Source organism: Mobula birostris, chromosome 6, assembly GCF_030028105.1.
Source record: "Mobula birostris isolate sMobBir1 chromosome 6, sMobBir1.hap1, whole genome shotgun sequence".
In the NCBI taxonomy this organism is placed as follows: domain Eukaryota; kingdom Metazoa; phylum Chordata; class Chondrichthyes; order Myliobatiformes; family Myliobatidae; genus Mobula; species Mobula birostris.
Window position 1 is genome coordinate 195,258,462 of NC_092375.1, and position 14,165 is coordinate 195,272,626.

At 41.8% G+C, this 14,165-nt stretch overlaps 1 protein-coding gene across 5 annotated transcripts in view; it reads right to left on the reverse strand.

Annotated features, from left to right (window-relative positions):
• Positions 1–14,165, reverse strand: part of nckap5l (NCK-associated protein 5-like) — a 607,033-nt gene that overhangs the window by 63,241 nt on the left and 529,627 nt on the right. For all 5 annotated transcript variants that reach the window (XM_072262144.1, XM_072262143.1, XM_072262141.1 and 2 more), the window contains 2 exons: positions 10,237–10,351; positions 5,050–5,222 (listed from right to left, as the gene is read on the reverse strand). In XM_072262144.1, the coding sequence (XP_072118245.1) occupies positions 5,050–5,222; positions 10,237–10,351 (288 nt within the window). The remainder of the gene's footprint in view (positions 1–5,049; positions 5,223–10,236; positions 10,352–14,165) is intronic.

Here is a 14,165-nt window from a genome sequence, read left to right on the forward strand (position 1 = left end):
CACCGGGACAAATTTATCCCTAACATCCCGCAAGAGTTCCCTAAACATCGACCACATGTCCATAGTACGTTTCCCTGCAAAAACTTCATCCCAATTCACACCCGCAAGTTCTAGCCCTATAGCCTCATAACTTGCCCTTCCCCAATTAAAAATTTTCCTATCCTCTTTGATTCTATCCTTTTCCATGATAATGTTAAAGGCCAGGGAGCGGTGGTCACTGTCCCCCAGATGCTCACCCACTGAAAGATCTGTGACCTGACCCGGTTCATTACCTAGTACTAGATCTAGTATGGCATTCCCCCTAGTCGGCCTGTCCACATACTGTGACAGGAATCCATCCTGGACACACTTAACAAACTCTGCCCCATCTAAACCCTTGGAACTAATCAGGTGCCAATCAATATTAGGGAAGTTAAAGTCACCCATGATAACAACCCTGTTATTTTTGCACCTTTCCAAAATCTGCCTCCCAATCTGCTCCTCTGTATCTCTGCTGCTACCAGGGGGCCTATAGAATAGCCCCAATAGAGTAACTGCTCAATTCCTGTTCCTGACTTCCACCCATACAGACTCAAAAAAGGATCCTGCTACATTACCCACCCTTTCTGTAGCTGTAATAGTATCCCTGACCAGTAATGCCTCCCCTCTTCCCCTCTCTCTATCCCTTTTAAAGCACTGAAATCCAGGAATATTGAGAATCCATTCCTGACCTGGTGCCAGCCAAGTTTGTGTAATGGCCACTACATCATAATTCCATGCATGTATCCAAGCGCTCAGTTCATCATCTTTGTTCCTGATGCTTCTTGCATTGAGGTCCACACACTTCAGCCCTTCTGCCTTACTGTCTTTATACTGTTTATTCTGCTTTTCTTTCCTCAAAGCCTCTCTGTATGTTAGATCTGTCTTTACTCCATGCACTTCTTTCACTGCTCTATCGCCCCGGGTCCCATCCCCCTCGCAAATTAGTTTAAACCCTCCCCAACCATGCCGCTGTACAGTCGCTATATAGGACTCTGGTCAGACCCCACTTGGGGTACTGTGCTCAATTCTGGTCGCCTCACTACAGGAAGGATGTGGAAACCATAGAAAGGGTACAGCGGAGATTTACAAGGACGTTGCCTGGATTGGGGAGCATGCCTTATGAGAATAGGTTGAGTGAACTCGGCCTTTTTTCCTTGGACTGATGGAGGATGTGACCTGATGGAGGTGTATAGGATGATGTGAGGCTTTGATGGTGTGGATAGTCAGAGGCTTTTTCCTGGGACTGAAATGGGTAGCATAAGAGGGCACAGTTTCAAGGTGCTTGGAAGTAGATACAGAGGAGATGTCAGGGGTAAGTCTTTTTTTATGCAGAGAGTGGGGTGTGTGTGTGTGTGTGGAATTGTCTGCCGGCAATGGTGGTGGAGGCAGATACAATAGGGTCTTTTAAAAGACTCCTGGATAGGTACATTGAAGCTTTGAAAAATAGAGGGCTATAGGTAACCCTAGGAAATTTCTAAAGTAAGTACATGTTCCGCACAGCATTGTGGGCCGAACAGCCTGTATTGTGCTGTAGGTTTTCTATGTTTCTATGATCAAATTCCTGCTTCATTTCAGAGAAATAGTTTTTTCTCATGAGAAGATACAGAGCAGCCAAAGCAATGAGAAATGAAATGCCACTTAAATTACACGTGACCTATTTGAAGTACATGGCCAAGAAATTGAATCACGTATTGGACTTTTTTGTGTATTATGTGATTTGTAATTTACTCTTCCACAACGTGAAACACAATTAACAATCATTTTCTGGTTGTTTCAAATTATTCTGTAAATTCAACCCGACGCTTCGAAAAGTCATTCACCCTTGGTCACCTGACAGGATTTGCATGTCAGAATAATGTCATTCCCAATGTAATGTCTCCTTTGTCAGAATTGTCAGAGTAATGTCATTCCCAATGTAACATCTCCTTTCGAGCATCGCAGGGTAATCATATAGCATTGTCCCTTGAGGGATCAATGTTGGGCATTACTGAGTCATGAGGATTTAATAAAGTAGAAAATTACTACCTCATTTAGTCCCATACTTACATTCATGCTGCTCTTTCCCTGGCTCGATATGACAGAGACCTCCAGTCTTGGTCCCAGCACCATAAGACTGTAAGATACAGGAGCAGAAGTAGGCCATTCGGCCCATCGAGTCTGCTCCACTATTCAATCATGGGCTGATCCAGTTCTTCCAGTCATCCCCACTCCTCTGCCTTCACCCCATACCCTTTGATGTCCTGGCTAATCAAGAACCTATCTATCTCTGCCTTAAATACTCCCAATGTCTTGTCCTCTACAGCTACTCATGGTAACAAATTCCACAGATTTGCCATCCTCTGACTAAAGTAATTTCTGCGCATCTCTGTTCTAAATTGTCGTCCTTCAATCCTGAAGTTGTGCCCTCCTGTCCTAAACTCCCCTACCACGGAAAATAACTTTGCCATATCTAATCTGTTCAGGTCTTTTAACATTCGTAATGTTTCTATGAGATTCCCCCTTCATTCTGCTGAACTCCAGGGAATACAGCCCAAGAGCTGCCAGACATTCCTCATACGGTAACCCTTTCATTCCTGGAATCATTCTCGTGAATCTCTCTGAACCCTCTCCAATGTCAGTATATCCTTTCTAAAATGACTGCACAAATACTCTAAGTGTGGTCTCACGAGTGCCTTACACTTTATACTTTATTGTTGCCAAACAATTGATACTAGAGCGTACAATCGTCACAGTGATATTTGATTACGTGCTTCGCACTCCCTAGAGTACAAATCGATAGTAAATATTAAAAATTTAAATTATGAATCATAAATAGAAAATAGAAAAGGGAAAGTAAGGTGTGCAAAAAAACCGAGAGGCAGGTCTGGATATTTGGAGGGTACGGCCCAGATCCAGGTCAGGATCCATTTAGCAGTCTTATCACAGTTGGAAAGAAGCTGTTCCCAAATCTGGCCGTACGAGTCTTCAAGCTCCTAAGCCTCTTCCTGTAGGGAAGAGGGATGAAAAGTGTGTTGGCTGGGTGTGTTGTGTCCTTGATTATCCTGGCAGCACTGCTCTGACAGCGTGCGGTGTAAAATGAGTCCAAGGACGGAAGATTGGTTTGTCTGATGTGCTGGGCTGTGTTAACAATCTTCTGTAGCTTCTTGCAGTCTTGGACAGGACAACTTCCATACCAGGTTGTGATGCACCCTAGAAGAATGCTTTCTACGGTGCATCTATAAAAATTAGTGAGGGTTTTAGGGGACAGGCCAAATTTCTTTAGCTTTCTCAGGAAGTAAAGGCGCTGGTGGGCGTTCTTGGCAGTGGACTCTGCTTGGTTGGACCAAGTCAGGTCATTTGTGATATTGACCCCGAGGAACTTAAAGCTTTTGACCCTGTAAACGGGGTCCTGCGGTCCGCTACTCCTTCTTAAGTCAACAACCAATTCCTTCGCCTTGCTGACGTTGAGGGCTGGGTTATTGTCTTCGCACCAGGCCACCAGGTTCTTAATTTCCTCTCTGTACTCAAACTCCTCATTACCCGAGATACGGCCTACAATTGTGGTGTCATCAGCAAACTTATATATTGAGTTCGATGGAAACTTGGCTACACAATCATGGGTGTACAGTGAGTACAGCAGGGGGCTGAATACACAGCCTTGTGGGGCACTGGTGCTCAGAGTGATTGTAGAGGAGAGCTTGTTCCCTATTTTTACAACCTGGGTCCTGTCGGTGAGGATGTTGAAGATCCAGCTGCAGATCTGAGTGCTAAGGCCCAGGTTCCGGAGCTTAGGAATCAGTTTATTTGGAATGATGGTATTAAAGGCAGAGCTGTAATCAATGAAAAGGAGCCTTACATATGCGTCTTTATTCTCCAGGTGTTCTAAGGAGGAATGTAGGGCCAGAGAGATGGCATCTGCCGTTGACCTGTTGCTCCGGTAGGTGAATTGCAAAGCATTAAGATTGACCGGTAGTCTGTGGTTGATGTGTGCCATAACCAATTGCTCAACATCACATTCCTGCTCTTACATTCTATACCTCTAGAAATGAATGCTAACATTGCATTCGCTTTCTGCACCACCGACTCAACCTGTAGGTTAACCTCTAGGGCAGGGGTGGCCAACCTTTTACAATCCATGCGTCAATTTTTCACTCATGAGTTCAGATGCGCTATACAACTCTTGTATCCCTATTCAATTCTTGTAAAAAGATGTTAATATAAAACCCGTGCGTTAAAAAATTGCATCTGAACTCGTGCGTGAAAAAATTGACGCATGGAATGTTAAAGGTTGGCCACCCCTGCTTTAGGGTGTCCTGCACAAGGACTCCCAAGTCTCTTTGCATCTCTACATTTTGAAATCTCTCCACATCTAAATAATAATCTGCCCGTTTATTTCTTCCACCAAAGTGCATGACCATACACTTTCCAACAATAAGGCCCAAGCTTAAGCCATACCCTGCCTTCAGATTCTTCTAGGTCATCAATTCCAGGCTCTGGCATTTCTCTGATGGGCAGAACTTCTTGGATGTTTAATGCTTCAGACATCCCACCACTCCTGGTTACCAATCCTCCAATAATTCCACCTCTCTGAGATCCACACTGCCACCAAGTCTCCATTCCATGAGAATCTATTTCCTGGCTGAGACCCTCCTTTCAAGTACCCCTCCTGGACCACCAGGCCCAGAAGTACTCTGGGTGCACTAAATGTTTAGTTGTCAACACAGCCAATATTAGGAGATTAAACAAAAAGTGATAATTAATTTTAAAAAAACAAATAAATATCACTAATGTTGTTAATCACTCAGTTACATTATAGAATGTGTTTGCAAATAAAAATATAATAGAATATCCTTACCTTTACTTTTTAACATTCTGATTTTTCCCAGCAGATTAATTTAAAGATGGTGTGACTGTGTAATATACTGGCCCTGTTTCCTATTGATAGGCAATGTCATAACTGATTGGCACCCCTAGAAATGGGTTTAAGCTAGAAATCTTTCAAATTAGTTGACAAATGAACAAAACTATTTAATTAAAACTCATACTTACACTTGGAATATCATCAACATTTTCATCCTTATTGAAGTCACCATGTAATTGCTTCACAATGAATTGTGGCATGTCCTTTCCATAATGCACATACAGGTTTGGCTGGTAAAAAGTGAAAACTCTTGACTCGTTTCCGAAGTACGATGGTTTGTCAATATGTTGCCGTTGACTTCCTGAAAGACAGGAAACGACAATTAAGTTGGTGATACAAATATGGAGCTATAGTTACTTCTGCAAGTAAACTGAGAGTTAAGGGTCAATGCTTGAATTATGGAAAAATTGTGGTTGTTTGTCTTGGCTGAGCACCATTGTATAAGATTCAAACTTCAAAGTAAATTTATTATCATAGTACATATACGTCACCACATATAACCCTGAGGTTCGTATTCTTGCTGGCAAACTCAATAAATATAAGGAACACAATCAAATCAATGAAAGACGACACACAACAGGACAGACAACAACCAATATATGAAAATAAACTGTGAAAAAAGAGAAAGAGAAAATGATAATAATAAAAATAATAAATAAGCAATAAATATTGAGCACATGAAATGAAGAATTTGAAAGTGAGTGCAGTTCAGCAGGTAATGTTCAGTGAAGGGACGGATGGAGTTGAGTGAAGTTATCCCCTCTAGTTCAAAAACTTGATGGTTGAGGGGTGATAAGTGTTCCTGAACCTGGTAGTGTGAGTCCTGAGTCTCCTGTATCGTCTGCCTGATGCCAGCAGGATAATGACCTGGGTAGTGGAGTCCCTGTTGAGTTGATGGATGCTGCTTTTCTGTGACAGAGTTTTAGCCTGTAGATGTGTTCGATGGTGGGAAGGGCTTTTCTGTGACAGCAGGAGCCGTATCCACTGCTTTTTGTAGGACTTTCCATCCAAGGGCATTATTGTTTCCATTACAGTCTGTGATGCAACCGGTTATTACACTCTACACCAAGGTCTTGAATCTTACTCATTTGTTTCGAGGGGATGACAGTATTTGTTGAATGCTGAGCTTTAGTCAATGGAGAGCATCCTGATGTATGCACCTCCACTGACTAGGTGTTCTCGGATTGATTGAACAGCCAATGAAATGGCATTCTGCTTTTGACCTGCTGCGACGGCGCAAATTGGAGAGGATCCAAGTTGCTTCTCAGGCAATTGATATGTTTCATTACCAATCTCTCAAAGCACTTCATCACAGTGGATGTAAGTGCTACTGGATGACACATTCCTCATAGGCACGGATTTAATTGAAGCCTGCTTGAAGCAGTTGCGTACCTCAGACCGTCAAAGTGAGAGGTTAAAGATATTGGTGAACACTGCAACCAGTTGATCAGCACAGGTCTTAACTGTGTGTACATAATAAAGAACTTCATTTCCCAATGTGCAACGTGGGCGGTTCACTCTGAACAGGAAGCTTCACTGGTGAGCTGGTCGCACACACTCAGTGTTGAACACAGTTGAATGATAAAATGTTCTAGCATTTACCTACGCCAATTTTGTGCTTATTAACAACAATCAGAAGTCAGCGTGAGGTGTAAACACAGAGAGTAAATGAATACCTCGAATGAGTGAGAAAAAGACTGCGTAACTACCAAAAGTGCCAGCAGCAGGTAAGGTCAGACAGCCAGCGAGGCAGGGCAACTCAAGTTCAGCACTCACTGGATTTACCAAGAAATTCAGGTGAGAAGCTGAGAGTTCCTGTCATGAATAACCCAAGTTCTCCCGTACCTGTGCAGTTTAACAGACAACGGAAAGCACTTCAAACAGTGATTCAAGATATATCTAGTGGCTAGAGGAGCATAAGGGACTCATGGAAAGTTGAAAGTGTTTATTTTCTGCATGTAATTGGCAAGGATGCTTTGGACGTCTGTAACAGCCTCCTAAATGATGAGACAGTCTGTACACTGGACATGCTGATGACAAAATTTGAGGAGTATTTTGTCACATTTGAGAGATACAAGTTCTTTTCCTTTGACCAGAAACAAGATATTAGCTTCCAATACTTAGCCGAGTTTCACACACTGATTAAGTCCTACGAGTTTGGAGATTTGAGAGAATCTCTAGTTGGAGACAGAATAGATTGCGGAATCCCAGATAAACGGGCTCAGAGAAAGATTGCTCAGTGAAAAAGATTTGACGCTGGAAAAGGCTGTGAATATGTGTAGGATAGCAAGGACCACACGAGCACAGTCTAACGAGTACAAAGGGCAGACACAACTGTGCATGCTGTGAAAACAGGGGGGCAGTGCACAAGGTATTTCCCAAAGAAACAGTTAAGCAAAAAGGAAGGGTCAAACAGCAAATGTGGAGGTAGTCACGTTCCAAAGATGTGTCCTGCTTATGGAAAGTCCTGCAATTATTGTGGGAAGAAGAATCAGTTTGCAAAGTGCTGCAAAGCTGGGGTTAACAAAAGAAAGGTGCACGTGGTTGATGAGGAAATGGAGGAAGTCTTTGTGTGTTCTCTGCAGACTGCAGGTGCTGGTAAAATAAAATGGATTGTTCCAGTGACTGTGAATGAGACAGTAATTCCATTCACGTTTGCCACTGGAGCCCAAGAGAATCTGTTATCCATGAATAATTACAAGACTCTCAAAGTAAAGAGCAAGATTGACCAGGTGAAGCTGAAAGTGACAGGTTATACTGGAGAGAATTTCGCAGTAAAAAGGGGCTGCTTTGTGACTTTCAAGCACAAGGGGCAACACCTAAAGACACAGCTACTGGTTTTAGAAAAAAGAGTGCAGCCAATATTAGGTCTGAGTGCATGTGAAAAGCTCAACCTGGTAAAAAGAGTTTTCACAGATCAAAGATGATCACTGGACAATCATGGAAGAGTACACAAATGTGTTTGAGGGGCTCAGATGCTTACCTGATGTAAATCAAGAAACTCATACCAGCCTCCATGAGACCTCCAGAGAGGTTATGCAAGAGAAGCACAAGAACTCCACCTTCCTTGGACATGTGTACCAGCTACACCATCGTGACAGTCAGGATGCCAGGCTGAACAGAGTGACCACGATGAAAAAGTCACCAGTCGGGCTTCCACATCATGCAGCTTTGATTCAAAATCTGCCTCTCATTGGTTTTCAGTTAAAGACTGGAAATCAAAAATGCCTCCACAATCCTCTCCGAAGTCGAAGAGGAAAAATTAAAAGGAAGATGGGAAGACCACACAGACCCTAAGGTCAGAGCAACAGCAACATTCAACACAAACCAACAGGAGGATTTGCCCTCTATGATATGCAGTCAACAGAAGGAGCTCTGTGAATTGAGACTGAATAATTTAGAACTTGTGCAAAGACTCACTGATCATATGGATGCAGTCCAGGGCTCCATTATGGGTCACATGGAGCAAATTACAGTCACACAGCAAGAACAAGAACAGAGACAAACAGATAGGATCTTGGCAGAAGGATATAAAAGAAATAAAGTTGTTGATCAGAGTTCTCAAAAAGACAGTTTAACGCACCAAGTACGAGCAATACGTCTATGGAAACATATAGCAGAACAAAGAGAATAATTAAACCACCTCTGAGACTGACTGGAAGTTCAGAGTGGAAGAGGGACTGGCTGTAGAATGCAGATATCTTTGTTGGAAAGGATTATTGTTCCTTGCAGGTTTACGAAGACATGGTATTCTGTGGGTCTTTCTTTAAAGGGGGAAAATGTGTTATTATGTGTGTACATAATAAAGAATTTCATTTCCCAGTGTGCAATGCAGGCGGTTCACCCTGAACAGGAAGCTTCATTGGTGAGCTGGTCACACACACTCGGTGTTGAACATAGTTGAGTAATAAAATGTTCTAGCATTTACTCACATCAAGTTTGTCTTTATTAAGAACAAACATAGTCATAGTCATACTTTATTGATCCTGGGGGAAATTGGTTTTCGTTACAGTTGCACCATAAATAATAAATAGTAATAAAACCATAAATAGTTCAATAGTAATATGTAAATTATGCCAGGAAATAAGTCCAACACCAGCCTATTGGCTCAGGGTGTCTGACCCTCCAAGGGAGGAGTTGTAAAGTTTGATGGCCACAGGCAGGAATGACTTTCTATGACGCTCAGTGTTGCATCTCAGTGGAATGAGTCTCTGGCTGAATGTAATCCTGTGCCCAACCAGTACATTATGTAGTGGATGGGAGACATTGTCCAAGATGGCATGCAACTTGGACAGCATCCTCTTTTCAGACACCACCGTGAGAGAGTCCAATTCCATCTCCACAACATCACTTACGAATGAGTTTGTTGATTCTGTTGGTGTCTGCCACCCTCAGACTGCTGCCCCAGCACACAACAGCAAACATGATAGCACTGGCCACCACAGACTCGTAGAACATTTACTACTCGGCCAGGTATCCTGTCTGAGCTGGATGCTTTCTGTAGGTTCTGCCTCCTGATGAACCATCTCACATTAGTCTCAGAGACTGAAATCACAGGATCATTGGGGTCTGTGGGAGTTTGTGAAGGTGCAACACAAGTAAAACCAGTAAAGAAAAGTTTACATTGTAAAAGCAGTATTGATCAGGGTCTTCACTTGGGTACGGAAGACCTCCTTGATCCAAGCAACCCAACCACCAACACCAGAGCAGTAAACCCATTTTATATTTTCCATCTTGGCATTCTTGTTCCTTTATTCTCTCTTAAGTGTTCATTACAATTGTGCATTTGTGTTAGCTTGTTCGTTCTTCCCATTCAACATATCCATGGTTGATGAAAAATTCACCAAGGTACGATGCATTTGAAAACCCCTCCGAAGAATGTTCTTTATGTAATTGAAAAACACAATGTAATTTTTGCACAGAAACCTGGCTGCATATATTATTGTAGCTTATATCATTAAAAGAAGATGTAAAAGAAACTGAAAAGGCTGAAGGTACTCAATCTACATACGAAGAGGCTCAGACATTTCCCTTGTCTGGTCACAGATTATTAATACACTTTCTATTTTTTTTTAAACCTCACCATTGCAATGAAGAGTTCTTTCATTATGCTGAGTGGATGTGTGTACTATTATTTAATGTAAATGAGGGAAAATAAATTATGAAACGTATTCAATAGGCCATAAACAGTAATGAGAAATAGGAGGAATTTCCTTTGCCTCAAGAACACAAACTCCCGGCACCCCCCCCCCCCCCCAACTCCAGAACCTGTGAAATGCTTAGGGTCAATGTTGCCGGTATTTAAAATTGTTTACCAGTTTTGTTGAATAATTCGTTACCGCCAGTGCCATTCTCCACTGATTCCAGTTCAGCTTCTGTTTCATTCTCACTACTTCTGGTAGAATATGAACGCAGATGCATTGCTTGTTCCTGCAAAAAACAAATCAGCAGCTATGAGAACATGTCTATTCATTTCTTTCTGAGACTTTCATTTCATTTGACTGCAAGCTTTCCATTTTGCATGCGAGGAAAAATAAACCTGTACACTTCCTTCTAGGAAACTTATTGAAAGGAATAGACAGAATTGAAATGCTTAGCCAGAAGCATTTATCCCTCAGCAGTTCTAGTAATGCAAATAGCGTCAGGTAATTCTGTGTCAAGGATGTTTAGAAGCATAATTTAACTACTGGAAGCCAAAAAAGTAGATGATTATTATAAAATGCAATACTTCAATAATAAAATTGTTTATTTCCACTGACAATTCTTTGGAGGATTTTAGGATACATTCAGCCTTAAATCATTGCAACTATATATGGCCCAGTCCAACACAGATAAAGCCCTCCCCATCATTGAGCTTACCTACAAGGAGTGCTGTCATAGGAAAGCAGCATCCATCGTCGGGGACCCCCACCACCCAGGTCATGCTCTCTTCTCACTGCTACCATCACAAAGAAGGTACAGGAGTCTCAGGACTCACACCACCAGGTCCAGGAACAGTTATTACCCCTCAACCATCAGGCTCTTGAACCAGGCAACTTCACTCGCCCCATCATTGAAATGTTCCCATAACTAACGGACTCACTTTCAAGGACATTTCATCTCATATTCTTGATATTTATTGCTTATTTATTATTTTTGTTTCTCTTTGTATTTGTACAGTTTGTTTTTTGCGCTCATTGATTCTGTTATAGTTATTATTCTATGGATTTATTATGTTCACAGGAAAATGAATCTCAGGGTTGTGTATAGTGAGATATATGTACTTTGGCAATAAATTTACTTTGAACTTTGAATGTTAGACTAGGATTAGACCAGCTGCAGAACTCTTTCACCGGAAACATACACTTGACAGATGAAATTAGTGATAGCCTTTCTTCCTGCAATTCATATGTTCCTCATATTAATATCTCTCTCACTATTTCATACAACATAAAAAGACTCAGCCAAATGCTCATTCTGTCATTCGCTCAATTATTTCCTGAGATAACATGTTTGGGAAATAATGCATCTCTCATAAGAGATCTCAGAGAACAGATTTGAACAAACGGCTGTCTCTCTATCCCTCAGAATAGAGGGCTGCCCATTTAGAGCAGAGATGAAAAGGAATTTCTTAAGCCACCCTATTTTATGCCATAGACCAATATCATTAACCAAGGGTCTGTGAACCCCAGGTAGGAAACCCCTGAGCTAGGGTGTGGTGAATCTGTGGAATTCATTGCCACAGATGGCTGTGGAGGCCAAGTCATTAGGTATATTTAAAGCAGAGGTTGACAGGTCCTTGTTTAGTCAGGGTGTCAAAAGTTACAGGGAGAAGGCAAGAGAATGGGGTTGAGAGGGATAATAAATCAGCCTCGATGGAATGGCAGAGCAGATTTGATGGGCCGAGTGGCCTAATTTTGCTCCTATATCTTATGGTCTTAATTAAAACTAAATTGAAGATGGTGCTCCTGCAATTTTCTTGAGCTTATCTTGCCACTCCCACTTGTGAAGCTGTGATTGCACTACCCGTGACTGCTCGGGCTTAAGCTGGGCTATCCACTGCTGTCTGCTGAAGGTTCTGTGATGAGGCCTTTGCCCTTTTCACTGGATATCCTGTATCTGGATGATGAAGCTCAGCCCACTGCATGGGGGAGCACAATTTCACTTACAGTGTTCTCAAATCACTCTCCAAAAATTCACGTTATGGCATTCTCACAGAAGTTTCAGGAAAAAAAGGTAAGTTAATAAAAAGAATCTTTTTTCATCTCGTATTTCTTGACATATGCATAGATGATACATCTTCCGCTACAGAAAATCACAACACAGTCCGTTCTCTAGGAAAGTAAACACTCCCCCCAGCCAGGAATGCGGGGTTTACCCTGTAATGGGTGGCTGTGGAGCAATGAGTCGAAGGGCTGGATCAAGCAATCACGATTATGGTGATGAAAAAGCTCAGGTTCTCACGGAAGGAGCTTTTGGTCACCTTCAGAAAGCAGCCAGCATTTATAGGTGGATTATTTTGGTTGTGGTGGGAGAGGTACATCAGTAAAATATGACATGGGGTGTTGGGGAAGAGAGGGGATACATAGCCAGTAATCTCAGGAGTTCAATCCCAGAGCTGTTAATGGGCGGCTGCAGGAATTACTCCATACTAATTCCACAGGAGGAGCTGCAGTCCCATAAGATCATAAGGCATAGGAGTAGAATCAGCATCAAGTCTTCTCCACCATTCCATCATGGCTGACTTATTATCCTTCTCAATCTCATTCTCCTCTCTTCTCTCTGTAACCTTTGATGCCCTGACTAATCAAGAACTTAACCACGTGAAATTCCCAGCAGTCAGTCCTGTAATTTGAATGCACCCTTGACTCTTTTTCTCTGTCCACTTGATAATCCTTTCCCAGGTCAGAGTTGAGAAAACAATGTCTGTTGAGGGAGTTTGGTACTGGCCAAGGAAACAATATATCCTGCCAAATGCTGTGACTGAAATGTAAGCAGGCTGTCCGTTCTGTGAACGTTCTTGCAGGAGACGATGTGGGTCATATCGAAATCTGCTGAGAGGTGCAGGTGAAAATATTTCCCTTACATGGTAAAGGTGGCTGTGACACTGACATGTTTGAAGAATTTCCTGGCTTAGGAAGAACAAGTGGGGATTCGAGAGCCTTGTGGTTTGTAAATTTAATAAAAGATCTCAGCCTTCTGGGAAATGCCAGGAATTCTGCATAGAACTTGTGAAAAGGTACTAGACAGTGACATTTCAGCATTGTTTGTAGAACTCCTGAGTCCCTGAAATTTAAAAGTAATTTTTTTAAAAAATCAAGAAAATCAACAAAATGAACATCATATATATCCTTGCTCCATTCAATCTTACTGCTTCTGCTCCAGAACAAAACTGCTACAGGTTGATTGGGTCGATTCCTCAGTGGGAATGCAGAGGTGTTACAGCAAACATGTGCTTTGCAGCTGGACTGTAATGACGAGTGCAGCTGGACTGTAATGCCCAGTCAGCTGGAAATTACCATCATCAGATTTCTCTGTCCATCTCTCCGGCTTTGAGTTCCATATGTCCTGAGATGACATACTTACTGCTGAACTGTCGGCATTTAACAGCAGGTTCCAGTCCAATGACTCAGAGTATAAAGAAAAAGTCATATTTATCCTCAGGCAAATTTTCAGTGTATTTTATATAAATCTGCAGAATCACAACTAAATGGAATTGATGAGACAGAGATGCAGTGAACAAGTAATGTTAGACTGATGCGAAACCAAATACAGTAATAAGCATAATCTGAAATTATGGAGGTACCCTATCATCTTACATGGAATAGGTTTTTAACCACATAACATCTGACTACTTCATATGATGCACAGAGAATCAGAAAATTACTTCTTCAATATAGGAGAGGAAATCAGATAAGATGCACCGATGACTCAAAGTTCAAAGTAAATTTAATATCAAAGTACATATATGTAACCTTATACAACTCTGAGAGTCATTTTCTCGTGGACATACTCAATAAATCCATAATGCATGACAGAATCAATGAAAGACTGTACCAACTTGGGCATTTAACCAGTGTGCAAAAGAGAAGAAACTGTGGAAAGACAAAAAGAAAGAAATAAAAATAAATAAATAAGCAAAAGGTATCAAGAACATGAGATGAAGACTCCTTGAAAGTGAGTCCATTGGTTCTGGAAATATTTCAATGATGGGGCAAGTGAAACTGAGAGATCCCCTCTGGTTCAAGAGCCTAATGGTTGAGAG